This window comes from Nannospalax galili, unplaced genomic scaffold, assembly GCF_000622305.1.
Source record: "Nannospalax galili isolate Female #2095 unplaced genomic scaffold, S.galili_v1.0 scaffold1272, whole genome shotgun sequence".
Classification (NCBI taxonomy): Eukaryota; Metazoa; Chordata; class Mammalia; order Rodentia; family Spalacidae; genus Nannospalax; species Nannospalax galili.
The window spans coordinates 1942079-1969255 of NW_008332402.1; the positions used below are offsets into that span (position 1 = coordinate 1942079).

The following is a 27177-nucleotide window of genomic DNA, read 5'->3' on the forward strand; positions in this document are numbered from 1 at the left end:
GGACTCCCCCTCCGGTCATGGTGTTTTATCACAGCGACAGAAAAGTAATGAACACACCTGCAAGTCTAGCCAAACAGACTTTAAAACTGAATTCACGTTGTTTCAGCTGTTTTCTTACAAGAATGCATGGTCATTTCAGAGTTCTTACAGTAATGTGGTGCACTAAATGCCGACATGACTGTCAGTTCTCAGAAACCGGCTGTGTGTTGTTTGGGCCTCAAATAAGACTTCAGGAATGTGGTCACTCGGGCTTCTGCTTTCTCCAGCAATTCAGAGAACATGGACTCAAAGCAGCCACTTGACAGTGTATGGTCTTTTCTCTCCCCCTCAGCTTTCTCTGCTTCTGACTCCTGAGAAGAAACACCCTCTGCCAAGGCATAAGAAATGATATCAGTGACACGCAGCAGGCTCCTCGTAAATACTGCCTATGCCTAACCTTGCCACCCACCGCCAACTGCCTTTAGGTTTCCAGGCATGGTTCACACATAAATAAGCCAAGACACAAAAAAAGAATTATAAATACCCAGACGATATTGGAATATTAAGTACTCTAGGAAACTATATAAGTTGATTGTACAGGATGCATTTATTAGTCTCTGCTTTTAAAAGCTTTCAATAATAAATCTGCTGCTAGTCCTGGGGAGAAGTTCCCACTGAGAACCTTTCTCTCCATCAGAGGAATCTGTTCTCGGACAGCAGGATGAGTCTTGAAATGCTCTAAGACATTTTCCTGAATAAGGTTCCACATCCAGACTTTCTGCTGCTTCTGCCGCTTGGTGGTCAGCTCCCCGCTGGCCAGCATCAGGTCCTGGAATTTTCTCATTAGAATCCACATTTCACTGATGCCCTCTCCACTTCTGGTGGAAATTCGAATTACCTATGGAAAAGGCAGAACCAGAGCTGTTTCACTTAAAATAATAGAAAACATTTTCATGGGGGCTTATGTTTGCCAATGAATTCTTCCAGTTTATGGAAACAGAAAAATGACCCAGATGAGATTTTATAGCTCTGTCAAAGTAAATATACCGACATACACTGAAGTAATGTTCCTAGGATTACTAAGGGCATGGCAGAAATAAGACATTGATCTAAGGTCAAATTCTTTAGCCCAGAAATGTATTTAACTCAGGATGGCTCAAACAGACAGTGAGAGGCACCCGGAGGACTGGTGAGAGCCAGAGAACGAGCAGAGGCGACGGTCGGGAGGGTCCCTGGGGTGTGAGTGTCAGAACACAGAGCTGAGCGAGCACCACCCTGTCAGTTTTGCCTGCTTCAGCTATTGTGAAGATCCGCGCCTCCACGTACAAGATGGCGTAGGACTCCACGCGGGCTGGGGAAAGCTGGAGCCCACTACTCGCATTTATGACAGCCACAGCTTATTCCTTAGCCACACGGTGTCCTGCGGTTGGCCACAGGGTCACTGTTACTGCATAACTACAGGATTCTCCTTCATTCTTTTAAAGCTGCTGAAAACAGCATCTAACAAGCAAAAAGTGTCACATCACAAGCCTTTTCTCTGCCACCCAAATTCCAGTATAGATAATCAAACCATCAATTGCTCCATAATGGATGGTTCCTTTCAAGACGGATCTGCTATCAGTCCCAAATGGCTTACATCAAGTACTGAGCAGTCTCATCTATCAGCTCACATTCTAGTTTGACACCCTGTGAAAGGCTGTATTTAAAATCATGACTACACACTTAGCTTTGTCATATTTTAAAAATTGTAATCTTTACGTTCAAGCAGAGATTGATTATCCGTCCAGCCCGAGACCTCCATCCTCTCTCCTAGGGTGCACAGTCCACTCCCGGGGAGAAAGGCAGACGGGAATGCAGACTAACCTTTGGTCTCCAGACTTCGGAGCGTTTGCGGAGCAACTTCAGTGCGCTCACATACTCTGCTTGTATTCTTCGGGCTGGCACGATCAAGTCTCCATCAGATTTAGTTATAACAACCAGATCTGCCATCTCAATTATACCCCTTTTGATACCCTAGAGAGAACAGGGGAAGAATACATTTATCAGAAACTTTAAAAAATTTATTATTTTATGTGTATGAGTGTATCACCTGTATGTATGTAAGTGCACTTGTGTTTCAAAGTGCCTGCAGAGGTCAGAAAAAGGCATCAGATCCCATGGAACTGGAGTTAAGGATAGTTGTTAGCCACCATGTGGGTGGTGGGAATTGAACTCGGGGCCTCTGCAAGAGCAGTCAGTATTCTTAACCACTGAGCCATCTCTCCAGCCCCTTATCAGAAATGTTTTATTTAATCACAACTAGCACAAAAATGGGACAGCCAGCTGAGGTGTATCAAAGTTGTACTCTTCCACTGGCTCTTTTTTTCTGTATCATCCAAAGCCCCAGGTATCAGGACTCACAATTATTATTATTATTATTGACAGAATTACTTAAATGCATCAACTCTTGGAATTATGGACGTTTTCTGTAATGTCTTTTCCAAACTTAGATACTAACATGGTGAAATACATTCAGAGTTTGGGTAAAAAATGACCAAGATACAGTATGACTGTGTGGCAGGAGGCAGTTCACATCATCTCACTGAGACAGGATCTAGCTCCCCAGAGCAAGGGCAAGGGTCTGCAGTGAATTATAAGCTAGTCACACATGAAACAACAAGAAAGGGAAATAACGACCCATAGCCGACAAATGAGTAAAGGGAGCCGAGAGAGTGAACCCTGCTGACCACAATGTGTGACACTCCCTATGAGGGGAGCAATTCATGATCACCTCTAGTTTGGTCAAGGGACACAGAAAGAATGTGTGGGCCCCTCACTGATTTGGCTCCCGATGCACTCAAAGCCTGACTGATCTCAATAAAGCTTACCTCAGACCCCATCCGGTTCCTACCGTAAGTCCCATGAAAGATCACTAAACAAGACAGCACATGGTGGTAACTCTTTCTTGGGACCGTTCCACCCACTTCAGAGTTCTTTTTCCTTAATAAAATCTACTTTAGTTTGCTCACTGTCCTGTCCACACCCTCTCTCCCTATTCTATCATGGTGAGACGACGAATTTGAGAACCCTGGCTTGGTGATTTTGTTGATCATTTGGCACCTCAGTCCCCTGGTTAAACTCACCAGGGTCGAGAAAGGCTCTGCCACTCTCAAAACAACTCGCACCATCATCATGAGTGTTTCCAACCCCCTAGACCTCTGCTGTGTCCCTTCCTCACTTATTGGTTTATAACTGTGCCCTTTATCATAAACCTGCAATGAGAGAGCTTCCCTGGATTTTGTGAGCTCTTCTAATGAACGGCTGAACGTAAGAGGAAGTGGAAGATTCAAATTTGTTCAGAACCATAGGTGGCCTAGAAATCAGCTGGTTTCTGGAGTACGGGAGCTCTGTGGAAGACCATGCCTGTTGGCTAATGATGGAATTGAACTGGAGGAGGGAGAGTACTGTGCTATTATACAGTACATGAGTTACAAATAGCCCATGAAGAAGGCTTGAGCCAAGTGTTCTACAAATACCTGTGATATAGTGGCCTCTTTGGCCAAAACTCTCCATTTATTCCAGTCACTTCCACACTGCATACAGAAAATTTAGGTTATAAAGAACAGCTCAAAATCATACCTTCACGACTGTAAGTTGAGAAAAAAACATATACAGAGACTCTGCCTGCGACTTAGGCACCTCAGCCCGTATGAACGATGCTTTTCCTACACCACTTTCAATCACGTGTAAAACAAAACTTGTACCTTCAGTTCCATACACTGCGTGGGGTGGGGCATCAAAATCATTACCTGCAGTTCATCTCCTCCTGCTGGTGGCAGCAGCAGAACAAACATGTCAACCATGTCAGCGACAGCAAACTCCGACTGCCCCACACCTGCAATTTTAAACCACAACTTCAAGTAAAATACTGAGCCTCAGCCAGGCGTGGTGCTGCACGTCTTTGATCCCAGCACTTGGGAGGCAGAGGCAGGTGGATCTCTGTGAGTTCAAGGCCAGCCTGGTCTACATGAGTTCCAAGGTAGCTGGGACTACAGAGAGACCCTGTCTTGAAAAAAAAAGACCAAAAAATTCAGCTACTACATGTTTTCAGATTCACCGACTCATTTCCATTCTACTTCAATTCCTGATCCTCATGGTCACTCACTAACACCTTTAAACTTCTGCTGCTATAACCAAACACCTGAGACTAGATACTTGATAAAGAACAGAAGCTTATTAGGCCCAGAGTTCTGGAGACTGACAAGTGCGAGAACAGAGACCCAGCACCTACTTAGAGCACATGGGAAGACCGAGCAAGCACGCTTGCTTAGGTATCTCTTCCTCTCCTTAAAAAGCCACTGACATACAGGTTCTCCACTCACATGACCGCATCTCATCCCAATGATCCCCTAAAGGCTGCACTTCCAAATGCCATTAATGTGAATTTGGGGATTAAGTTGCCAACATAGGCTTCCTTTCCCCCAGTAGAGCTATGCCTTGGATGGAGACCTTATAGACCTCCAGTCTTTCCTACTCTTAAAGCTCTTTCTTGGCTTCTCTTTCATCAATGAGTAGCTTGAACACTTAACTCCAGTCTTAAACCATGTCTGCCAATACTTTAATCTCTTTTTGTCTTTTCATCCCTATCCCCACCCTGCAAACCCTAATCGTGGATCAGTCCAACCATGCATACTCTCTCTTCTCTAAGCATGTTGGAGAAACCACTTGACTCTGGACAGGCACCACTACAGGTCATGGTCTCCAGTGTCTTCTATACCCTCCTCATCCCCTAAATGTCCCCGTTTCCTTCCGTTTCTCACTGTAGAACCTCCTGCACAGAGGAAACGAAGCACTCCCAGCTTCTCCTGTCCCCTCCAAGGACAATGCAGCCTCAGCCCTGCCACCCACTCTGCAGTTCAGTGTGAGAAACACTGCCAAAGAGGAACCGCCCCTCCTACTCTCCTGGGCTAGCCGGGTCTACCTCCCGATTTCTGCTTCTTTCCTCTCCTCCTTCCTTCTATCTGGAACCCAGGCAGGACAGTCAGCTTCATCAGCTGCCTTTCAATCATGAGCAATCCTGAGGACAGAAACTACGTGCTAACAATGGAGACCAGATAACAGAGGCATTCTGGGGCACTAAAGACATCGAATGACCCCACTCTGAACCATCTTCCTCCAGGTTTCTTTTATTTACAAGAAAACAGCCCATGTCTTATTTGAGTCACTGTTACTGTATCTGGGAGAAGCAGCTAATAAACTTTCAGCTAGCATGCCTGTCTTTATACCACTTTCTCCTTGCATTTTCCTGATAGCACTTCTGCTACCATTCAGGTAACTTCCTCCATCCAACCTTAAGTGGTAGAGTTCCTAAGGCTAGTCCTGGCACCGTTAGGGACTGAATTAGGCCTGTTGAAACCCTAACCCTTAATGTGACTGTGGATGGAGATGGGGCCTTTAAAGGAGTTAAACGAGGTTGTGAGGATGGGGCTCTAATGCAATAGGGCTGGCATCCTTGTAGGAAGAGGAGGAAACGCCAGGGGTTGCATATGTGCAGAGCAATGCCCATGTGAGGACACAGAAAGGAGGCAGTCGTTTGCAAACAAGGAAAGAGAGCTCAGAAAACCTCATCCTGCTATTGCCCTGACCCGACTTCCAACCTCCAGAACTTTGATGAGGCAAATGTCTACTGTCTAAGGCACCCAGCCTGTATTTTGTGACAGTTCTAGCAAACCAACATGACTATCTTTCATTTTACCTCCTATTTTCCTCTACTTACCTTAAGCCAGATTCATATCTTAGTACAAAACTATAAGTTATATCTTTCATTTTACCTCCTATTTTTCTCTACTTACCTTAAGCCAGATTCATATCTTAGTACAAAACTATAAGTTATGTTTGTAACTTTTTTTTTGGTCTTTTTGAGACAGGTTCTCCCTGTAGCCCCAGCTGTCCTGGAACTCACTATGTAGACCAGGCTGGCCTTGAACTCACAGAGATCCGCCTGCCTCTGCCTCCCGAGTGCTGGGATTAAAGGCGTGTGCCACCACGCCCTGCTTGTTGTAACTTTTAAGTATGCATTTCTTACTCAGTCGTCCTAAGACACACTTGGACACCTAATAAGCATGTCATACTAATACATTACTAAATGAACCTATTATTTTGCTCTCTTCAGATTCCCCTTTTCACAGCATCTTGGTAACTTCAATCCTCTTCCTTCCTTATCGCTTATATTTAATCACGGATAAAGCCGTGCCAACGCAGCCTCACTGTTTTTCTAATGCATCTCGTCTTCTCGGGTCCCTTCTTGCCTGGTTAGAGCGTTGCATCTCCTTTCTTTGGTACCACAGTCTCCTAACTGCATCCCCGCCTCTACTCTAACTCTTCCAATCATTCTTCACTCTACCTCCAAAGTTCCCTCCAAAACTCTTATCTGGCTCTTCCCCTGTAGTGACTTCCCACTCCTTTCAAGCAAACTCTAAACTCCCTGGCAGGGCACACAGAAACAATCCAACCTGGGCTGCTGCTCCAAGCCCTCTCATCTGCCCTCCATGCTCCAAGCAGCTTGAGCACGCTGGTCTTTTCTGAATGAGTCACGCTTTTTCACTCCTGTATCTGTGTAAATGCCCTTTTGCCCCCTATTGCTAACTCCAATCTTCCTTCAAAACTGAATTTAGCTGTTACCTCCTCTAGGAAGTCTTCATTGATGCCCTCAAATCTGGTTTAGATTGTATCCCAAACATTTCTCACATAGTAACCCGAAAGACTGTCCATCTGTAAGAATATGGATTTCTTGAAGTTTTCCTTCTGATGTGTTCACTGCATATAATTATGTACTAAGGATATAAGAATAAAGCACAACCTCATAATCAAAAGCTACCCAACTACAGGACTTTTCTTAGTGAGAACTACAGACATGAAGTACGCTCACACGGAAGTAGGTGCTGCGATTGGCAGCATAATCATCCTGGTGCTCACCATTCTCTGGCACACAGAACTTGTCAACTTATGTATAAGTTATGTAGACACAGCTTACTTTCATCTTTTAAATGGTAAATTCTTTGAGGGTCAGGATCATACCCCACACACTCATGTTACCTGTGGCATCTAGGATAGGATCTTGTATTTAGTTACACTTTTAATAAGTTTCTGCTCAATGAACTAAATGAAATCAGTTGACATTCATCTTTATATAGCATTCCTTATGATAGTACATTATTTTTATGAAATAGAATATCGCACTCACCCACAGTTTCAATAAGAATGATGTCATATCCCCCTCCTTCACACAGCAGAATAGCTTCATTTGTGGTCCTTGTCACACCGCCTAAAGTCCCACTGGTAGGAGAAGGCCTGATGTATGCATTCATATCTCTTGATAGCTCAGTCATTCGTGTTTTATCACCTAAGAGGGACCCTGAAACACATAGTCACAATCATGGAAGAGTCACAGGGCCGATTTCAATCAGCTCAGACATGCTTTATGGCATTTCTTCTAAAGTCTCAAGCTGTATTTGCATTATGCACTTGCCTCTGATCCACATACATCATCACCCTTATCTTCACTGCTTGTCACCATTCCAGGCCCCTGAAACCCAACAAAGCCTTCTCACTGACCGGAGGTTCAAACCTACATCCTTCAGCCTAAGCATTGGAAGCCCTCAGAGCCCAGTCTCACCTTCCCCCAGCAATTTCAGCTTCCACCAGTCCCAAGCCATCTTCCCACGTAGCCCGTGTGGTCTCTTCAGTGCCATCTCCACACTGGGTCTCCTTTGTTGGAGCTCTCATGCCAGAGGCCATCGATTCTATCTTCTCACCCCTAATTTACAAGAGGCCAAACCCATGTCTGCACCTGGCCCCACTGCTCCCAGCCACATGACTTTTGGAGGTCACTCTGCCTTCCCGAACTCCTCCTCTCTCCTCAGCTTCAAAAAAGGGACACAAAGTCACAGGGAGGCTCAAGTGAGATTCCACACAGGATCAGAACATGCTCCTCAAAACCTGCTTACAAAGCACAGACCTTCTCTATTTACAGAGTCTGCAGTCCTCTGTTCATCATTGTCTTTCTGGAAGTTTTTCATGGCATGTCCTTTTCTATAAATTTCTACAGTACAGTAACTGCTTTGCAATCTGCCAGGATCCTAGAAGACTTTAGAGAACTTGGGTGACCCTCCCCTTTCTCTACCATGAGTGGCCTCTAGTCCTCACTTGTTTATCTGTACAAATGACATTTTCTCAGCCTTATGCAAATGCTGTGCAAGTGTATCTTGAAGCCACCCTTAGTCCCAGTCTGCTGTTCCTAATCCCCTTGCCTGCAGTTAGAAACTTTGGAGCCTACACTGAGTGCAAAGTGATCCGAAAAGATGGAAAGTACTCTGAAATGTTGAAAGACATCTTTGCTTGTCACAAATGGGGGTGGGTGGGATGCTATTGGCATCTACTGAATAAAGGTTGGGATGCTGCTAGGTCCACCACTACCCAACAGAGTTGCCTGGCCCCAATGTCACTAGTGCCAAGGTCAAGAAAACATGATGGAGCTTAAGTTCCTCGCCCATGAGACCTCATCTTGAAGATACTGTACACTGAATGGTAAACAATGTGCTCATAGTAGGCATTCAATTAATACCCACCAAATGAACTAATCGTATTTTTTAATTAATTGTAGTATCTGAGCAAACATCAATATTCCAAAACTCTAAAAGAATGAAAGCAAGCCCTGGAACCACCACTGCCTTTCCTACTTTCTTTTGCCATATAGTTGCATATGAAGTATACTGCTAGTCTAACCTGAATAATACCTTGGCTAAAGCTCCCTGATAAGATGGCAGAGATGGAGAAGTTCCTTACAGATATGCTCTTTCCCCTTATGACTTCAGTTTACAGTCTTCTCATAAGTACTCATTCTAGAGCATACACCTCAATTGCTTTATTTATTCCACATAAAACTTCTTCCTAGAGTAATTTTCTGCATGAAATCATCCCTGTGGAAGTCCACAATTGCCAAAGCTATACTTCATTATCTTACAGCTCCCTTCACACTGAATACAGCATTATAAAGTTACTCTCCCATATAATTGTTTTTGCCAGTGGATCCAAAACTGTTAGTTGTAGACCTCCAGGTGGTCTCAAAGTTATCACAGGGAGATTTATGAATCCAAAGTACAAGGACAGATCAAGAAACCAATGTGTCTCAAATTTCAATTCCATGCTGTTTTCCAAACATATGTACTATTGTGATAAGGCAGAAAGTCATATTTATAGTATTTTGCATGTATTTTTTTCTTTCAAAACACATATATGCACACATATTTTTTTAATTTATTTTTACACCCACTTCCCAGATAGCACCCTCCCATAGCCTTCCTCCCCCCGACCCCAGAGCCCTTATACTCTGATATCCCTCCTACTGTCTGCTGTGTTGTTGGCACCCCAGCCATTCCCCACTACTTGTCCTTCTGGTGAATCTAGTCAGCCTATCTAGAGGTCTTTGTTTTAGGAGGGTCAGCTCTTCCTCATCTAGCGGTAATCAGTTGTCAATATTCCTTTGGATAAGATTGGGGTCTGCTGTTCATTTTCCCAGGTCTATGCTGGGTTACTATCTGGGAATCCCTTTGGCCACCCTGGCCAACAACTCAAAAGAAGGTATCGCCTGTCTGGCATTGTTGCTTGTTATGTAGCCTTTAGCTATGCACATGGACTCTTATGAAATTATATTGGCTCCTTTAATCTTTGGTTATACTTTCCTTTTGGGTGTTTAAGGCCATACAGTTGGTCCAGATAAACCAATTTATTTTTACTCTTAAGGTCGTTTGAGGATCTGTTCCTCAGGGGTCTGGACACACTTTTTTAAACTCTGAGAATGGGACCCTTCAGCTTTGTTCTGAGAAAGGTTAGGAACCACAACTGAAGAAATGGCTCAGTCAGTAAGTGCTGGCTTTGCAAACATGAGGAACTGAGTTTGAGCCCCAGAGCCCATGTATAAAAAGCCAGGTGGGGTGCATACTTGTAATCTTAGTACTGCAGAGTCAGAGAGAGGTGGATTCCTGGGGTTCACTGGCCAACCAGTCCAGCCTACTCGGTGAGTTCCTGGCCAGTGAAAGAAGCTGTCCAAAAAAACAAGGGGTCAGCTGAGGTTGTTCTCTGACCTTCACATGTTCACACACACATGTGTGCTCCCTTACACGTGTGCATCTATGGAGGGAGGGAGGGAGGGAGGGAGAGGGGGAGAGAGGGAGGGAGGGAGGAAAGAAGGAAGGGCTGGAGGGAATGAGGGAGGGAGGGAGGACGGAGGGCAGCAGCCCATGAGATCAGTCTATTGCTGGTAAAACAGAGAGAGAGAGAGAGAGAGAGAGAGACCTTGTGCTATGCTCCTTTAATCACAGGATGTAACACAAGTTCTGCTGTCAACTACTACCTCAAGCTGCTGTTCTCGTTTTCTGTGGTGAATACCCTAGAATACGGAGACAGGGGAAATGGCCTTCTCACCTATATGAAAACGAGGATCACTTATAAAAAGTCCTTCATCAACATGCCTAATATATTTGCCTTTAACCAAGCTCTTAAACCATAAATAAACTAGACAACACATCAACATGAATTTAATCTTGAACTCATTATGTACAGTTAACCTTTTTATTATAGTGAATTAAATCTTTCAGATGTTCTGAGATACATTTCTCAACTTTTACTTCTCTACTAACCTAAGGTCCTTGAAATATGATTATATCCCACAAAATAGCATAGTATACAAACCACTTTCAAAGTAGCCTGTATTTACCCCTTCACAACATACAGTACACTGTGATAGCTTGTCTGTTTCTCTAATAAGAGATAAGCCTGTGCAAGGTCAAGAGTACTGTGTCATATCCACCATTCTACAAAACAGTGCCTTCACACTTATGCCTCCCCTGTAGAAGACACTCCAATACTCGTTCACTGAATAACTGTAATCTGAGCAGTTTAAGTCAGGAAGAGGGTAAGGGGGTATGCTTTACGTTTTCTTTAAATGATCCTTTGGGGAACTAAGTTTAGATTCATTTTATCTCTGATGAGCTGCAAATTAAATGTTGAGTGACTGCATGACCTCATATCAGTAACTGCTGAATACTGTGCAGTGTACAATGGACTATGTCAAGTGCTGTACGGGGATAGCAATACATTATATGGTACTTCCAAGAGCTTTCTGTTTCACTGGACATATAACAAACAAATGACAAGCTAAAAACAGCAGTAAGGATTGGTTTTTTTTTTCTTTTTCCCCTCAAAGCTTATAGAAGAGATGCTACAATAGTCTGAAGAAATTAGCAGGTAAATGAGGACCAGCCTCTGAACCGGCACAGCCACTGGCTCACAGGAGAAACAACAGACTGCAAGATCAGTCCTAGGCATGATCACCAAAGGGCGGAAATTGGTGTTTCATCAGCCTCAACTTCTGGTATCTGTTGTCCCTCTGATACCCATGTACTACCTACAAGCAAGCTAATCTCTGTGGAGTTCAGCACTCTGACTCCTTCTCAGACTTTTCCTTCAGTCTGCAGAGCAGGAATGGCTCCTTCCATGCGACCAAGCTCAGTTAGAGTTCACCTAACTACCAATTCCCACTAATCTGTAGCACAACTCCTACAAACTCTACAATTATAAAAGTCAGCCATACTCACCGCCACTGGTGCAGGAAGAAGGATCTACCGCTAGCACAGATAATTTGTGCCCTTTCTCAGTCAGCATTTTCCCAAAATAGTCTATAAAGGTTGACTTTCCAGCACCAGGGGGCCCAGACAATCCTATAGTGAAAAGAGTTCTTCTATAAATGAGATCAGCACTATAAGCAGTTTCAGTGGCATAAACATTAGATTATCTCCTACTTCCTCTAACTTATTAAAATTATGGTTGATATATTTTAACATGCTTAAAGCAGAAAAAGTTACCTCTATCTAACTGTTGAGTAACGGTATTATAAGAAGAAAATGATTCTGAGTTTCATGTATTTATAAAATTCACTTTCACAAATTAGAAAACATGTTTTGCCTTTTTCTCTGACATAGATCCTTCTGGATGCAGTCACCACCTGTGTTGCAGTGCTGAATTTCTATGTCTGCTCTACTCTCATCACAATGGGTAATTATTCCACCTGCCCCAATTCTATCTACTTCTGCCCACTGGAAAAACAAACTCATTACTCCAGAAATTCCCAGTGATTGAGAAAGTAATTTTCTATATAATCATTTTTTCTTTCATTTCACGCATAACTCCAAGAAAAATATCATATAAAAAAGGAAACCTAAAAACTTGCATTCAGAAAGGCAGAGAAGCCCCCTACTTGGAGTCAGTTAAACACAGCAGGTAAGAGGGTGAACCTGGAGTGCTCAGGTCAGCAGGTCTCATGCTAGTGCTGCCTCAGATGAGCTCTATAATCTTGATCACAGTGCTCAACCACTCCTTGTACCTCAGCATCCTCCACAGTACAGTAGCTACTGTAACAGTACCAACCTCTGCAGGTGAAGAGTCAGATGAGATAATGTTTAGCACAGTGTGTCACATAGAGAGCAAGGCACCACAGATGTACACATTCAACAGAGAATATCAAACATGGGCATTTAGCAATCCTCAAGAGTATGTGCAGTGTATGGTGTGCTTGGCTCCTTACTACGATTCACAGGAGCTTGCTGTCTTAAACACTGTTATAGGTGCTGAATAAGTATTTGTTGCTTTTATTTATGATGACGACAAAATAACTACAATAAACACGAGTTTGTTGGGCTAAGTTCAGGACAGAATATCCAGAATAACACAGAAAAGATACATGTGAACTGCTAAGTTACTCCTAGGCATCTCTGGGACATTTTTCTCTTCAAGGCTCTCTAAAGCCTAATAAGTAAATACTTCATCATAGCTAAAGTCTCTCTCCGAGGACTCGCTATTCTGTCTATAACACATAAGAATTATTAAGACCCAGTGTAGTACTCTCAAAATAGGAGTCCCTCTGTGAGCACAGAGGAAGGAGTGTGAAATGTGCAGACAGGTACAAGTATTGGTTGGATACCTATTTGCGACACTGTCTTTAAAGCATTTATATCCATTACTGGAGAAACAAGGAGGTCTGAGTCCTTATGTTACCAATACATTATGATATAAAGTCAAGTGTGTCAGCTTTTCTACGTATTTCTCATTACCCACAGTTTTTGCACTTTAACTATCATTTCAAGTTGTTTTTAGCAGAAGAGCTGGTTCATAGCACCTGGTTCACTGTCAGTGGACACTCTCACTCTACCTCAACTGCCTTCTTTAATTTTTGATGATCAAAAGATATCTAAATCATTTTAAAATGCATTATTTAAAAAACATAACAAGCTGTCTTACAATCTCAGGACCAAGTCAAGTAATCCAAAAGATCAAATGAATATTTAAATACTGATACTAAATGAGTATTTCTCCTTTAAAATGCATTATAGTATTGAGATGGCTGGGTTTAGGGTCACTCCTAGAATCAGTGAGTTAGTTAGGTCAAAGTTGTGTCTGGGGGCGGGGGTCAGCCTGGGCAACATGACAAAACTGAAGGAAACAAAAGAGGAAGAGGTGAGACCAAGGAAACAGCAGAGAAGTGAGATTCTGAAGTGCGATCAGGACAGTAACAGTGGACGCACCACAGAAACAGGGAGGTCGGTCTAGACTGCTTAACAGGAGGGTGACCAAAAGGAGGAGCAAACTGGTTCATAGTTCTGAATACTTCTGTTCTGGAGGTCATAGCAAGATTCTTGCCACAACAGACTTCTTTTTTTTAAGATCTAAAAACAATTATTTATTTTATGTGTATACATATTTTGCCTGCATGTATGTAAGTGCACCTGTGTCGTGCAGTGTCCATGCAGGCCAGGAGGTGGTGTTGGATCCCTGGAACTGGAGCTACAGATGGTTGTTAGCCACCACGTGGGTGCTGAAAATCCAACCTGGGTTCTCTGTAAGAGTTAGCCAGTGCTCTTAGCTGCTGAGCCATCTCTCTAATCCCACACAACAGAATTCTTACTGTCTTAAAGCACAGAGGCTTGGTTCAAATGGTCATGGCAAAATTTTTCAATAGATGAAGACTAATACTTTCAAAAAATAACATTTAAAATTCAACTAAAATTTCAAGAGAAAGAAACTTCATTTAATTTTAAACTGCGTAGACTTATTTCAAAAGAACACAGAATTTAGAAAAATATTTACTGAGCAACATAAAAAGAAACCTGACCTACTCGGAATGCTAGGGGCTTCCCTCGGTTTAGCCGTTCCTGTTCTCGGTGGTAGACTAACACTCTCTGAAGGAGCACCTGGGCTAACTCCTTCTTCCTGGTGTGAGTTGATTCGACAAGAGTGATGGCCTCCGCTAAGCAAGCTCTTTGTCCATGGATTAAACCTGTATAAAGTTTATCCACAAATCTTTGTTCCTTATCAGAAAGTGCTTCTGTGTTGTCCTTTAAGGGTGCTTGTACACATAATGTTCTCCTTAAACCATTTGACAACAGCATCCGCTCCGTACAATGAGGTCCAAGATACTTGAGTGGCAGAGCACAAGGGATTCCTGACCCAAGATGAGTACTTGAGTGAACAGCAAAGTGGTGCCGACAGAAAGGTGCTAATCTTAGAAGGCATCGCTGGTGAGGATGCAGGAGCAGCATGGGAATATTCATTCTTTAACAGGACACTTGTGGACTCCGTGCGATTTGCGTCCTCCCTAGAAGAAAGAACAGACAACTAAGATGCTGAAGTGGTAAAACTAAAAGCATAGTAGTTTTCTCCCCTTCTAAGACACAAATAATCAGGATTCTTGACAGTACAGAGGGGTGAGTTTTTGTGCTAAGACTTAAGAGAGTAAGACTCCCTTTGGGCCACAGTTAGTATTCAGAGAGTCCGAATCCTGAAACCATGTGTTCTATTGTAAAATGGAATTCACATTAAGATTGCTTTAGAGACAAAAACAACACAAGGCAAACAAAATGGCTCAGAAGGTAAAAGCACGTCTTGCTACAGAAGCCTAACAACCTGAGTTTGATCCTTGGAACACACAGTGGAAGGAAAGAACCGACTCCCAAAAGTTGTCTTCTGACCGCCACACACGTGCTATGGCAGGCACATGAACCCCCCATCATATACACACAATCAAAAATGAATTAAGCTGGGTGTGGTGGTGCATGCCTTTAATCCCTGCACTCCAGAGGCAGAGGCAGGCAATCTCTGTAAAATCAAGGCCAGCCTGGTCTACATAGAGAGTTCTAGATCAGATGGGGTTATAGGGAGACCCTGTCTCAAAAAGACCAAAATAAATAAATACCAAATCTCATTAGAGTGGATATTTTCAGCCATGTTTTTCTTACATTCATCGTAATGATTTCTTTGGTCAACATAGCCGATTCTGAAGTACATAAAAAAGATTCCTTAAGAATCCCTCTGATTCTGGCCTCCTATTCATTCTCCACAAAAGAAGTGTGATTAGCAGGGTGGCACTCAAGGCTCTAGCCTAGACACATGCATGGACTCAGAGTCCCCGAATAACTGGCTTAAGCACACAGTCATCAACAATAAGCCTTAATGTGAAGTGAACTGTGTGGGCAGAGCAGTGAGCAGACCAGTGTATCTCACATGGGTCAGAAGCACGGGGTGTTCAGAGTGCCTCCTCCCAGCCCCATGCATCAGCGCCCGGAGGCAGGTAGACTAGGGTTTGACCAGCACACAGCGAATTAAGAATCTTTCCAGATTTACTGTTATTCTCAGCACAGCTTCCCGTTCTATCAGGCAGTGAAAGCTGACATATTCTCAGGAGGGGGCAGAGGTTATGAGCCATGGCCGCTCACCCCTGCCACTTAGTGCTGCTATGCATTGGGCAAGTATTCAACCACTCTGGGCTTCAGTTTCCTCTGGTGCAAAGAGAGTAGGTAAGAGATCAGGGTGGTTGTGAGAACAAAATAACTTAATTCATGTGGAAAGCCTGGAGCAGCTGACATCAGCTTGTGCTGCTATTATACCAATTTGTAAAATACTGGCAATGCTACATCATGTGCCTAATTTCCAATGGTAAGCTCAGATTTACAGATATACAACCTGCCCAGTTTGGGTTGGTAAATGTTGGTTTTCTTGTACCTTGTGGCACATTAAGTTATTTTATTGCTTCAAAGTACTTTGTCTAAATGATGCTTCAAGGCCAGTGAATATGAAATCAATTTGAGCTAATGATAAACATTCTATTAGGAGCAAGGAAGAAATAGGTTAAACTTCCTAACTGGTTCAACTATAATTACTCATTGATTTTCTAGAGACAACATTTTTTTCTATTTTGAGGAAGGCTTTATAACTTCTATTTATACAAAATTAGTCTTATTCTAAAAGGACAATTTCTTTAAAAGGTATTAAAAACTTTTTAAAAATCCATCACTACCTTCATACACTTAAAAAATTTAGGAGCTGGAGGGATGGCTCAGTGGTTAAGAGCATTTACTGTTCTTGCAGAGGACCAAAGTTTGGTTCCCAGCACCCATATTAGGCAATTAAAACTGCCTGAAACTTCAGCTTCAAGAGATCTAATGCCCTCTTCTGGCCTCTGCAAGCACCTGCCCTCATGTACATATATGCACGCACACACACACACACACACACACACACACACACACACACACACACACACAATTTAGAAGGGGACTCTAACTTGGAAGGCCTCTTTCAATATTACCTTTAAGCACAATTCTCATCAATACCACTAGCAGGACCACTAGACTGGAAGTTCATGGACAAGAACTGTATTTTTATTCAATCACTATTTTCTAAGCACATAATACTTTCCAGGCCCTGGGATAGGTGATAAGACTAACAGTGATGGGGCTGGAGAGATGGCTCAGCAGTTAAGAGTACTGGCTGTTCTTGTAAAGGACTTGGGTTCATTTCCCAGCACCCACATGGCAACTCATAACCATCCTTAATTGCAGTTCTGGGGGATCTGACATCCACAGGCACTGAGTGACAACAGGTATATTTACATATATGCAGGCAAAACACTCATACATATAGAATAAATTTAAAATAAAAAAAGAATAGCGACAGCATGGACATGGTGGCAGATGCTCAGGCCTGTTCTAGCTTGAATCTGAACTATCCCCCAGGGGCTCATGTGTCTAAGCACTTGGTCCCCAGCTGGTGGCAGTTTTAGGAGGTTGTAGAACTTTTAAATGGGGCCTGGCTGGCACTTCACTATGAGAGAGCCTTAAAGGTTACATCTGCTTCTGCATCTGGCCTAAACTCTCAGCTTCCCACCTTCCTGGATGATGTGAGGAGCCCCAGCTATACTGTACATGCCGTACCTTCTTCATCAAGATGGACTGGAACCCTCTGAAACCTCAAGCCAAAATGAGGCTCTCCTCCCTCTTGTTGAGTTTAAGTGTTTTAGTCACAATGACAAGAAGAGTAAGTGATACAGAGCCATCAACCTTAATCTTCTATATTAGTTCCTCAGGGTAGTGCTAGCATGGCATTAGTCACTTAATTCCAACAAAAAGATTACTTTTCCAAAGTAGGGTCACATTACAGGTTCTAAGGATTAGGATACGGACATATCTTTTTTGGAGGCCCCCCTACAATCCACTATGCCTTCCTACTTCCTACTTCATTAAGCTCACAGAATAAGACACCATATCCAGACAAGACAAAATAGAAATAAAACACTCCCACCTCCCCACCCCCCAACCCCGACTCCCCACTGGAAATCCAAGTAGGACACTGGGTAGGCAATTGTATTTATCAGGCTTACACTCAGTCTAGAAGTGAGAACCAAGGCATAATTTGGGGATCACTAATGCTTAGACTGCATTTAAATCCATGAAATGTAGTCAGGCATAGTGGTGCACACCTTTAATCCCAGCACTCGGGAGGCAGAGACAGGTGGGTCTCTGTGAGATCAAGGTCAACCTGGTCTGCATAGAGAGTTCTAATCCAGCTGGGGCAACAGTGAGATACTGCCTCAAACAAAACAAAACAAACAAATAAGCAAACAAAAAAAATCCATGAAATGTAAGTTTATTTAAAAGCTGGAGTTACAGGGCTGGAGAGATGGCTCAGTGGTTAAAAGCACTGACTGCTCTTGCAGAGGACCCAAGTTTGATTCCCAACACCCACTTGGCAGATAACAACCATCCTAACTCCAGATCCAGGGGATCTGACACCCTCTTCTGACCTCCTCAGGCACTGCACGACATGGGTGCACTTATACAAATTCAGGCAATACACTCATACACACAAAATAAAAATATCAGAATACTTTTTAAAAATTAAAAAAAAATTTAAAAAGCTGGAGTTAGAGGAGGTGGGTATTTTTTTCATAAAACTTTACACACAGTAGTATTACTGTCCTATGTTGTTTTTCAGAGATCAAATTTTTATGATTTTTAAACAGCAGCATAGCCAGGCCTGGTGGCACACACCTTTAATCCGACCACTCAGGTGGCAGAAACAGGCAGATCTTTGCGAGTCTGAGGTTACCCGGTCTACAGAGTGAGTTTCAGGCCAGCCACAGTTCACATAGTGAGACCCTATCATTCATAAATAAATAAATAAGGAAGTAGCATATTGTTACAGTGCAGAAATAACAGCAGCCCTGACAATGCCTGTCTGAATTCTTGAAATTGAAATACGCTAATAGAATTCAGGTTGTTAGCTAAATTTAAGATAAAAAGGCTGGTCTACTTAATCCATGTTAACCGAATGGAATCACCAAGGCCTTTCAAATGAGGCAGGGGCAGAAAGGAAGAGCAGGCTGATGCCATGCGAGGACTCAGTTCACCATTGCTAGCTTTGAAGATGGAATCGGAGAGCCAAGAGCTAAAAAGATGCGCAGCCTGGAAGAACCCAAGCAGGGAAAGCAGCAGGCCTGCTGGGACTCTCCGAATGCAATGAAGAGTTAACGGCGCTTCGATCTTTGCCCACTCCAACTCAGGACCTGCCAAACTCTACAAGATGGCTCAGCAGGTAAAGGTGCTTTTGCCACACATGCCTGGGGACCCGAGTTGATCCCAGACCCCAAGTTGTCAGCTGACACACCTGGGTAAAGGGAGCCTCAACTGGAGAACTGCCTCCATTGGACTGTCCTGTGGCCATGTCTATGGGATATTTTCCTGATTTCTGAGTGATGTGGGAGGGCCCAGCCACTGTGAGCCATGCCACCCCAGGCATGTTGTTCGGTATTGTATAAGAAAGCAGGCTGAGCATGGATCAGGGGAGCAAGCCAGTAAGCTGCTATCCTCCATGGTCTGTCCTCCAGGTTCTTGCCCTGAGTTCCTACCTTGGGCTCCTTCAGTGATGAACTATGACCCCGGAGATGTAAGATAATATAAGCCCTTCCCTCCCCAAGTTGGTATTGGTCAGAGTGTTTTATCACAGCAATTGAAGGTAAATTAGAACACCAAGTGAAGGTGGACAGAGAGAACCAGCTCCAGAACCTTGTCCCCTGACCTCCACATGCACACCTTGGCACGTGTGCCCCCAACACATACACAAATAATTAAGAATTAAGGAAATAAATGTGTGTTGTTATAAGGCTTGTGATAATTTGCTATGACAGCACCAACAGAAAATTAATACAGCTGCCATAGCAACCACAAAATCTTTTTTAAAGATTAGAATTCAGATTTTTTTAATGAGCCATGTCTGATAACTACTCATGATTTAATTATCTTTGCCATAACCTGTAACCTGCTTCATTCTCCATTCAGATTTCTTCCTGAGAATCAGCTTGATGAGTCTTTTTCTATCTATTGTAACCTTCAGTGTTACATTCAATATATGTACATGTCAACTTCTAAATCAGACACAAAATTAGCATATTCTTTAAAAACTAGTAAAAAGAATTACATACAAGATAAAAAAGGTGATTGTGTATAGAACCATAGTTAAAACAGGTGAGAGATTTTTATCATACAAGGATCAGAAATGCAGCAATGCTTCAATGTGTTGTGCATGGGACACCAGTATGTATATTGTCATAAAAATTAGAATGCATTTTGCCCAGTTTTTGGGGGGGAGGGCTGGAAATGTCACTTGAGTTCAAATAGCACCAATTCTTTCCCCTCAACTTTTCCAGACAGTTAAGTACTCTAGTTAGTGCTTGGCCTCTCTGTTCCTAACCTCCGGCTCTTGTCCTCATCTTGAAACCTACCAGTTCTCATCACTCATACTAGCTGGTGATGCTCCCACAGAAAAGACAACATCTGTTCTTTATTTCTTCAGGTTCTAGAACACTGCTTGGCATACAGTAACCTTTCAAACATTTTGTTTCAGAGTCATCAGTGTCTGCTTGCTATCCATTGAAGAAAAACTATGAAGAAAAGTCTGTCTAACAATAAAGCCTGTGTGATCTGAAAACCTTTATTAAAACCATTCTGCTTTCAATCAAGGCATCTTTGACACCTAGCTAATCTTCCAAAACTGAAACGAACTGTGTAAGGAACCAAACCCCGCAACAAGAACTTTACTAGATGAAAGTATGTCGATTTAGAGTGATGCAAGCAAGTAGATTCTCTAAACAAGATCAATAAAAACTACTAAAAATACCACAGCTTTCTCTAACACATAAAATGGTGGTTTCCTACAACAATTTAATGACAGTCTTTCTCAGAAAACCCATGCTGTCTGATAGGTTTATTCTGTTGACAAAGTGCTTTGCCTTTTGATGCCAATATAAATATTTTTGTTTTTGAGGTAGGGTCACACTGTGTAGCCCTGGCTGGCCCTGGAACTTGCTATGTTGACCAAGCTAGCCTTAAACTCACAAAAATCTGCCTGCTTCTGCCTCCAGCGTGATGGGATTAAAGGTATGTACCACCATGCTTGGCCTGCCAATAGATACCTTAAAGGGGGGCTTTAAGTGAAATTAAAGAAGCAGGAAAGGGATGATATCACTTAGTCCTTTTCCCTCCAAACTAAAGAAGCTATCCAGATTCTTTTCTGACACCTTCAAAACTTCGAGGGAGCTAGAGAGATGGCTCAGTGGTTAAGAGCACTTGGTGCTCTTGCAGAGAATCCAGGCTTGGTTTCCAGTACCCACATGGCTCACAACCTTTGTAACTCCAGTTCCAAGGGAATCTGATGCCCCCTTCTGGCCTCCACGGCACCAGGCACACACATGGTACACATACAGACATGTAGGCATACATCCAGACACATAAAATAACAAATTAAAAAAAAAAAAAACATAAAACCTCTGAGGGGTTTTGGGCCGGGGGTGGGGCGGCGTGCACACACACCTGCTCTCAGCTCTTTGGACACTGAAACTGGCAGACACCCATAGCTATGTTTCATGGTGTTTATTATATATGAGATACTCTGCATGTATTTCCCTAGCTATTCCACATGATCTTACAATAAACAAGATCCTATTACACAGGTAGGAGGCTCAGCAACATGAGGCCTCATAACCAGTGTTAGGACTTGGGGTAAACCATGGATTTCCTAAGTACAGATCTATATGGTGTTATCTAACATAAAACAGTCCTTTACATTTGAATGTGGCATGATTTTGGCTGGCTGTTTATCTTTTCAATTTTATTTTTCCTTTCACCAAAATTAGAAAGTAGTTTCCATTCCCTATATAAAATTTATCAGGATGAATAGCCAATAATGTGTTAGGTACAGAACAGATCAAATTTTAAACATTTTTAAATTTTTCATTTCACAGAAAATTCACACCTGATAAATTCATAACTTAACCCCATTATTTTGTTTAACTGAACTGATTTTAAAGGAGCCAATAAATTTCTTAGAAGTGAACATAACTGGGCCTTATGAGCAACTTGATAGCCTTAATATACATGTCACAGGCTGAACAGAAAAACAAGTTTGTAATTTTATTGACATTCTAGTAGGCTCTGTCCATTACACTGGAAAACCATATAGGCAGGAGAAAGCTGCCCATCTTTGCTTGTTTTCTAAAGGAAAGATATCAAAGGATTTGGCCAATAATCATATCAAACTGTTTCAAGTAATTGTCATGATTTCTGACAGTATGGTTTCGTCCTGTAATCTGTAAGCTAAGCACTACCAAAACACAAAGTTCTGCAGCATTTACAACATTCAGCAAGTTACCTCAAAGTACTGTCATACCTAATAAACATGTCAATTTCTTAGTATATAATGAAAAATATCAAGTAAGCAAAAATATTGCACTAGGTTATCATCGCTTCCTGCTATGGTTTGGATCTTAAGTGTCCCCCAAAGGCCCATGTGTTAAAGATTTGGTGCCCAGCCTATGATGCTCTGGGGACTATAGAGCCTTTAGAAAGTGAGGCATCCTGGAAGTTAAGTCATTGGGGGCATGCACTTGAAGGGGATGTTAGAATCCAGCCCCTTTTCTCTTTCACTCCTGGCAGCTTCTCTGTCACATGCTTCCATCATCAGCACACTGTGCCAACACAGGGCCAATGCAGCAGGGACAAGGGTCATGGGCCAAAACTTCCAAAATGTGAGCCAAAACAAACCTTTAAGTTATCTAGAGATTCTTTTACAGGAACAGAAGCTACCCTGCTAGAATGTTCACACGAATAGTAACATTTTAGGATTTGCACCGGTTTTACTAAAAAAATTATGTGGTACCCAATCCTTCTTCCCAGTCATTCTCCACATTTCTCCACTGCAATGGGTTTGAAGCCTGGTTGTATTCCTAGGAAGGAACATATTTACATCAGGAGAGGGAGAGAGAGAGAGAGAGGGAGAGAGAGAGAGAGAGAGAGAGAGAGAGAGAGAGAGAGAGAGAGATTCCAGCAAATATTTACCCTTTTACATGTGATACACTCTAATATTGTCTATGTTTTTCTTAATGCAGACTGCAAGTGCAATGATAGGTTCAGAAGGCCCCAGGGCACTACAGCCACCTCTCCAACCATTTAGTCATCGGCCACACTGTCAGCCTTCCTTGTGATCTTATTACTCCTTACTTAGAGGGCTCCCTTTGCCTTACCTGAAAAACTAGAAAAATGCTTTTCTGTGAATATGCCAATCATTCATTCATTCAGTAAATACTGAGAGGCTACTATATGCAGGCCCCTGCGCTAGACCTCAGAATACACTGACATAGGTCTCAGGCATGACTTCTGGTATCATGACATTTGCAATCCAGCCAAGCCAGTCATTACACAAGTATCTCACACTCTAAGAATTCTTCTGTCCACCTCTCCACGTACCTCGTTTCCCTCCTCAGCTTTTACACTGTTCTAACCATCCCTCTCTGCACAGAGATCCCGGAGAAGGCTACACTCTCTCATACAACATGGCTGTCATCCACGATGTTCTTCTTGCCTGAAATGCCCTCTTAGCATCTCACAAACTCCTCCACAGCCTTCAAGAACCCATCAAGGGTCTCCTCTGCAGAGCTCCTCCGCCTTCTTTCCTGATTGCTTCAGTCCACTGCTATCTCTTGCCGTCCTCTACTGGCCACATTCTTCTGACAGCCCTCATCACACTGCCCTTTGTTCACTTCTAAGATGGCGGTCTTTTATAGAGATAAGTTTTCTTTGCATACAGTTTACAATCCACACAATAAAAGAATGCGTGGTGTAATTTTTTATAGCTCCACCACTCAAAATTATACTGAATATTCAACTGGTATTTTGAAAATATGGATGTTTTTATTTTATAGAAAATATACATTAATAAATATATTTTTCTTTTAAAGTTCTGATTTCAATATATAGATTTGCTCTAGTGTCTGATGTGGGATACTGGTCTTGGAATTGGTCCACTGAGTATTCATAATTTCGGTAACTACCTTGGCAAGAAAACACATAGAGGATTTCCAAAATCAATACATGAGGTCAGTGTCTGTGATGCAGCACAATTCGTATAGGCTGCAGAGTTATCCCATATGCTCCTGTTTCTCAGTGCTAATAACTTTTGATTTGGGAGCTAAGCTGTCAGATGCCATTAATCTGTTTATCATCCCCCACCCCCATAAAAAGGCTTTACAGTCTCCTTGCTAAAAGATGTCAGGAAGTTTCTGCAGAATAGAATGACTTTCTTTAGTAAGCAACTGTTAAATAGGGTTTAAGTAGGCCATTGTTATATACTGAATTCATGGAGAACTTCTCCAAAGTTCCCTGTCCACGATACCTTTCACTACGTTTCCAAAGATTCACATTTCCAAATTTCTACTTTGAGGTCAACTTGGGGTGAACAAGCTTCAGAGTTTTCTAAATTCCATTACCATTAAATGTTTTGATTTGTCCTCTCTGCTCCCACCCCACTTTTGAATCTGCACACAGCTCAGGAGTTTGGAGACTGGCTCTTCCACCTCAGCAATCTCTTACACTCTTGGTTTCTTCACATACAAAATTAAAATAGACCTACACACGCAGGTAACCGTGAGTGTGAGAGAGTGTGCATGCACAGGCTTGGCATCTAGCAGGTTCTGATTAACTCTAAGGAACATTCCTCTCCCTTCCCATCTCCTCCTCCCCTTCTTGGACTTCACAGTAAGACTCATCTTGAAATATGAATGTGGGCTGTTTACTCTCTTCAAATTCCTCCACATCCTAGGACAATGTTTCCAAACCAGACCAGCAGTACTTGATAAGTAAGGGAAATTCTCGGGCCCCATTCCAGGTCTTCTGAACCTGAAACTACGAAGTAGGGCCCAACAGCATGTGTTAAGCCCTTCAGTTTGAAAACTGCTGCCCTAGGAACAAAGTTCAGTGGTCTTTATCTGGCATCAGAGTTTCTTCCAAACCATTTCCTACAATCAGCTTTCAAACCTCCTGTCAGGAGAGTTTACTTATTGTCTACAAGCCCAATGCTCACTTTCCCAGCTTTGAGGTTTTACTAACAGGCTGCATCTTTATCTTCGATGACATTTCCCCCACTCCACTTAGACTTCACTGTTTTCTTACATCCCATCCTGGTGATCCTACCCCTTGGATTTTCTTCCATTTTCATACCAATTATTCTGAATGTTAATTTATGTGATATCTATACAGATCACTAACTAGTTGTACCTGACACACAGAGAGTGCATGTTAACTGCTTGCTGATTATATTAAAAAAACAAGAAAAAAAAATCACCTAAAAATACTTTTTGTTCTGTGTTGCAGAAAATCAGATCTTTGAAGAAAAAAGATTGATGAGGATTTTAGTTATTTGGGTTTTTTGAGACAGGGTCTACCTGTAGCCCCAGCTAGCCTGGAACTCACTATGTAGACCAGGCTGGCCTCCATCTCAGAGATCCATCTGCCTCTGCCTTCCAAGTGCTGGGATTAAAGGCGTGTGCCACAAAGAAGATCTTAAAGCAATGTTTCCAAAGCCTTTCTTACATAAGGAAAAAGCAATTGTTCTCTTTTCCCATATGACAACAATCAGCTGGGTAATAAGTTTCAAAGCATTCACTAACTCTTCCCGTTCTAAATACATTCGTCTGAATCTTCGAATTTTTAAACTGATTTACATTCCTTATGGTTATGTAACGTTTTGTGTTTACTTTGTTCACCGTAACAGGACCAACCCTTAAAAGAACCATCCTTTAAAAAATACTGTTTCCATGAATGCATTTACTATGTAAAAGAACATTCGGGACACTGTAGATGATCCTAAAATGTCTCCGTTCTCCTTCAAAGTTGGTTTTCTACCAGCTTGCAAGTCTTACTAGTCTTTGTTATCCAAGATAAATGCATAACATCCCAGTGCTTAAGAAAGGCAGTAAGAAATCTCCATCATGTTATTATGGCTTAGACTTTCATTTTTCAAATGAGAAATACATATCTGAAGACAGCTGTCCTCTGTGAAAGAGGTCTAGACGTTATTTGACAGAGCCTAGACACCGTGACTTCTATCTGAACCCCACTTTCATATTCTGGTTTTATGCCCCTTAAAATGAGGGGGACCACTGCTTTTTCCACATCTGGATTTGGGTTAAGCCATCGCAGGGTTGGGTGGCGACACAGAGCAGGCGGCTGGCCCAGGCTACCCTCCTGGGACACGAAGGCAAGCTCACCAGCCGGCCCTCGACCCTGACACTTAACAGGTTTCCAACGCCTTCCCTCTACCAGGCGCAGGCGCGCTTACCCCGGGCATCCACCGACCGTGCCTGCCCACACGTATTCCGCCCGCCATCAATCGGCCACACCCTCCTTTCCTGCCCCCCGCGAGCCTCCAGGGGGCGCCCCCGACGACCGGGCTGACCCCAGGCCGAGGACGCGCCCGCCCCGACTCCCGGCCGCCGCGCGCACGTAGCCCCGCACTCACCCACCCGAGGCCACGCCGCTTCGCCCCGCCCCTTCCGCCCACTCCACCCGCCCCTTCCGTCGGGCGGTGGCGCGCAGGCGCCTCGCGCAGGCGCAGACGGCGGCTTCGGGTGCGTGCGCCAGACAGCTGTGTGCCTGCGGCGGGAAACGGTGTGTGGCGTGTGCACCGCGTCCCGGGCGGCTCGGCGCGTCCTCAGAGCCTGCGGCCTACACGCCGGACAGGCCATTCGCCGCCCCGAGGCCTTCCCAGTCTTGGCCGCCCTAGTTGCAGAATCCTCCCCGTCCTTCCCGTCGTAAACTGCGGGGTCGCGGACGGACGGAAGAGCCAGGCTTCGCAGGGCGCTGCCACCTGTGGGACTCAGTGCAGCCGAAGTGCAGCGTTCTAAGCGGCCCGGCTGGGAGGGCCGCGACCGCATTGCTCCTTAATCCCCGGCCCTCGTTTCTGTCCCCGCCAGCAGGACCCGTGCGCAGCGGCGTCCTCGGGAGTCACCGAGGTGGGGAAGGGGCTCCCGAGGAAAGATGAAATGAGCAGACGTCGTGTCCGCTACCTCGCCGCTGGGTGGAACGGTGGGAATGTGAGGGGTGTTCAAGGAAAACGTTCTCGAATGTTGGCGTCCACACGACATCCGCGCTCATCTACACGTTTTTCTTAACATTAAATTTAATGAGGGGACTGTTGGTAGAGCGCTTGGGAGGCAGAGGCAGGCGGATCTCTGAGGTCGAGGCCAGCCTGGTCTACATAGTGAGTTCCAGGACAGCTGGGGCTGGGGCTGCAAGGAGACCCTGTCTCAAAAAGGGAAAAAACAAAAAACGGCTTCATGAAGCAGAAGTGCTCGTGTCGCCAGGACTAGGGAAGACTTGAACCTGCCTTTGAGGCTGTGGAAATTACATCTGTGTATCAGTCTTCCCAAAATGTTTACTTTAAATCTCAATTTGAGGAGCCATTTAAATAAATTCAATTTTTGATTTATTTGGACGTCAGTGT

The 27177-nt window shown here is 43.4% G+C and overlaps 1 protein-coding gene across 5 annotated transcripts; it reads right to left on the reverse strand.

Annotated features, from left to right (window-relative positions):
• Mmaa (metabolism of cobalamin associated A) lies at positions 1-26233 on the reverse strand. 5 transcript variants are annotated; one of them, XM_017796726.2, is made up of 8 exons: positions 26194-26233; positions 14183-14665; positions 11613-11735; positions 7202-7372; positions 3768-3853; positions 1843-1992; positions 662-877; positions 3-367 (listed from the first exon to the last, which is right to left on the reverse strand). In XM_017796726.2, exons 2-8 carry the CDS (start codon positions 14619-14621, stop codon positions 242-244), a joined length of 1311 nt encoding a protein of 436 aa, XP_017652215.2. In that variant the 5' UTR covers positions 14622-14665; positions 26194-26233; the 3' UTR covers positions 3-241. The 5 variants fall into 5 exon arrangements, with proteins under 5 accessions (XP_029416681.1, XP_017652215.2, XP_029416680.1 ...); XM_029560820.1 differs by having other exon boundaries at positions 26198-26218; XM_029560818.1 differs by lacking the exon at positions 26194-26233 and adding an exon at positions 26014-26177.
• Positions 26234-27177: the final 944 nt, after the last annotated feature.

Bases quoted from the DNA above. Each gene is read 5' to 3' on its own strand.
- Mmaa (XM_017796726.2), bottom strand. From the start codon at position 14,621: ATGAATATTCCCATGCTGCTCCTGCATCCTCACCAGCGATGCCTTCTA. The intron at 11,736-14,182 runs GTCAGGTTTCTT...TTTTCACTATAG, and splicing joins GCCCCTAGCATTCCGAGTAG to GATTGTCTGGGCCCCCTGGT. The intron at 878-1,842 runs GTTAGTCTGCAT...CCTTTTCCATAG, and splicing joins CCGAAGTCTGGAGACCAAAG to GTAATTCGAATTTCCACCAG.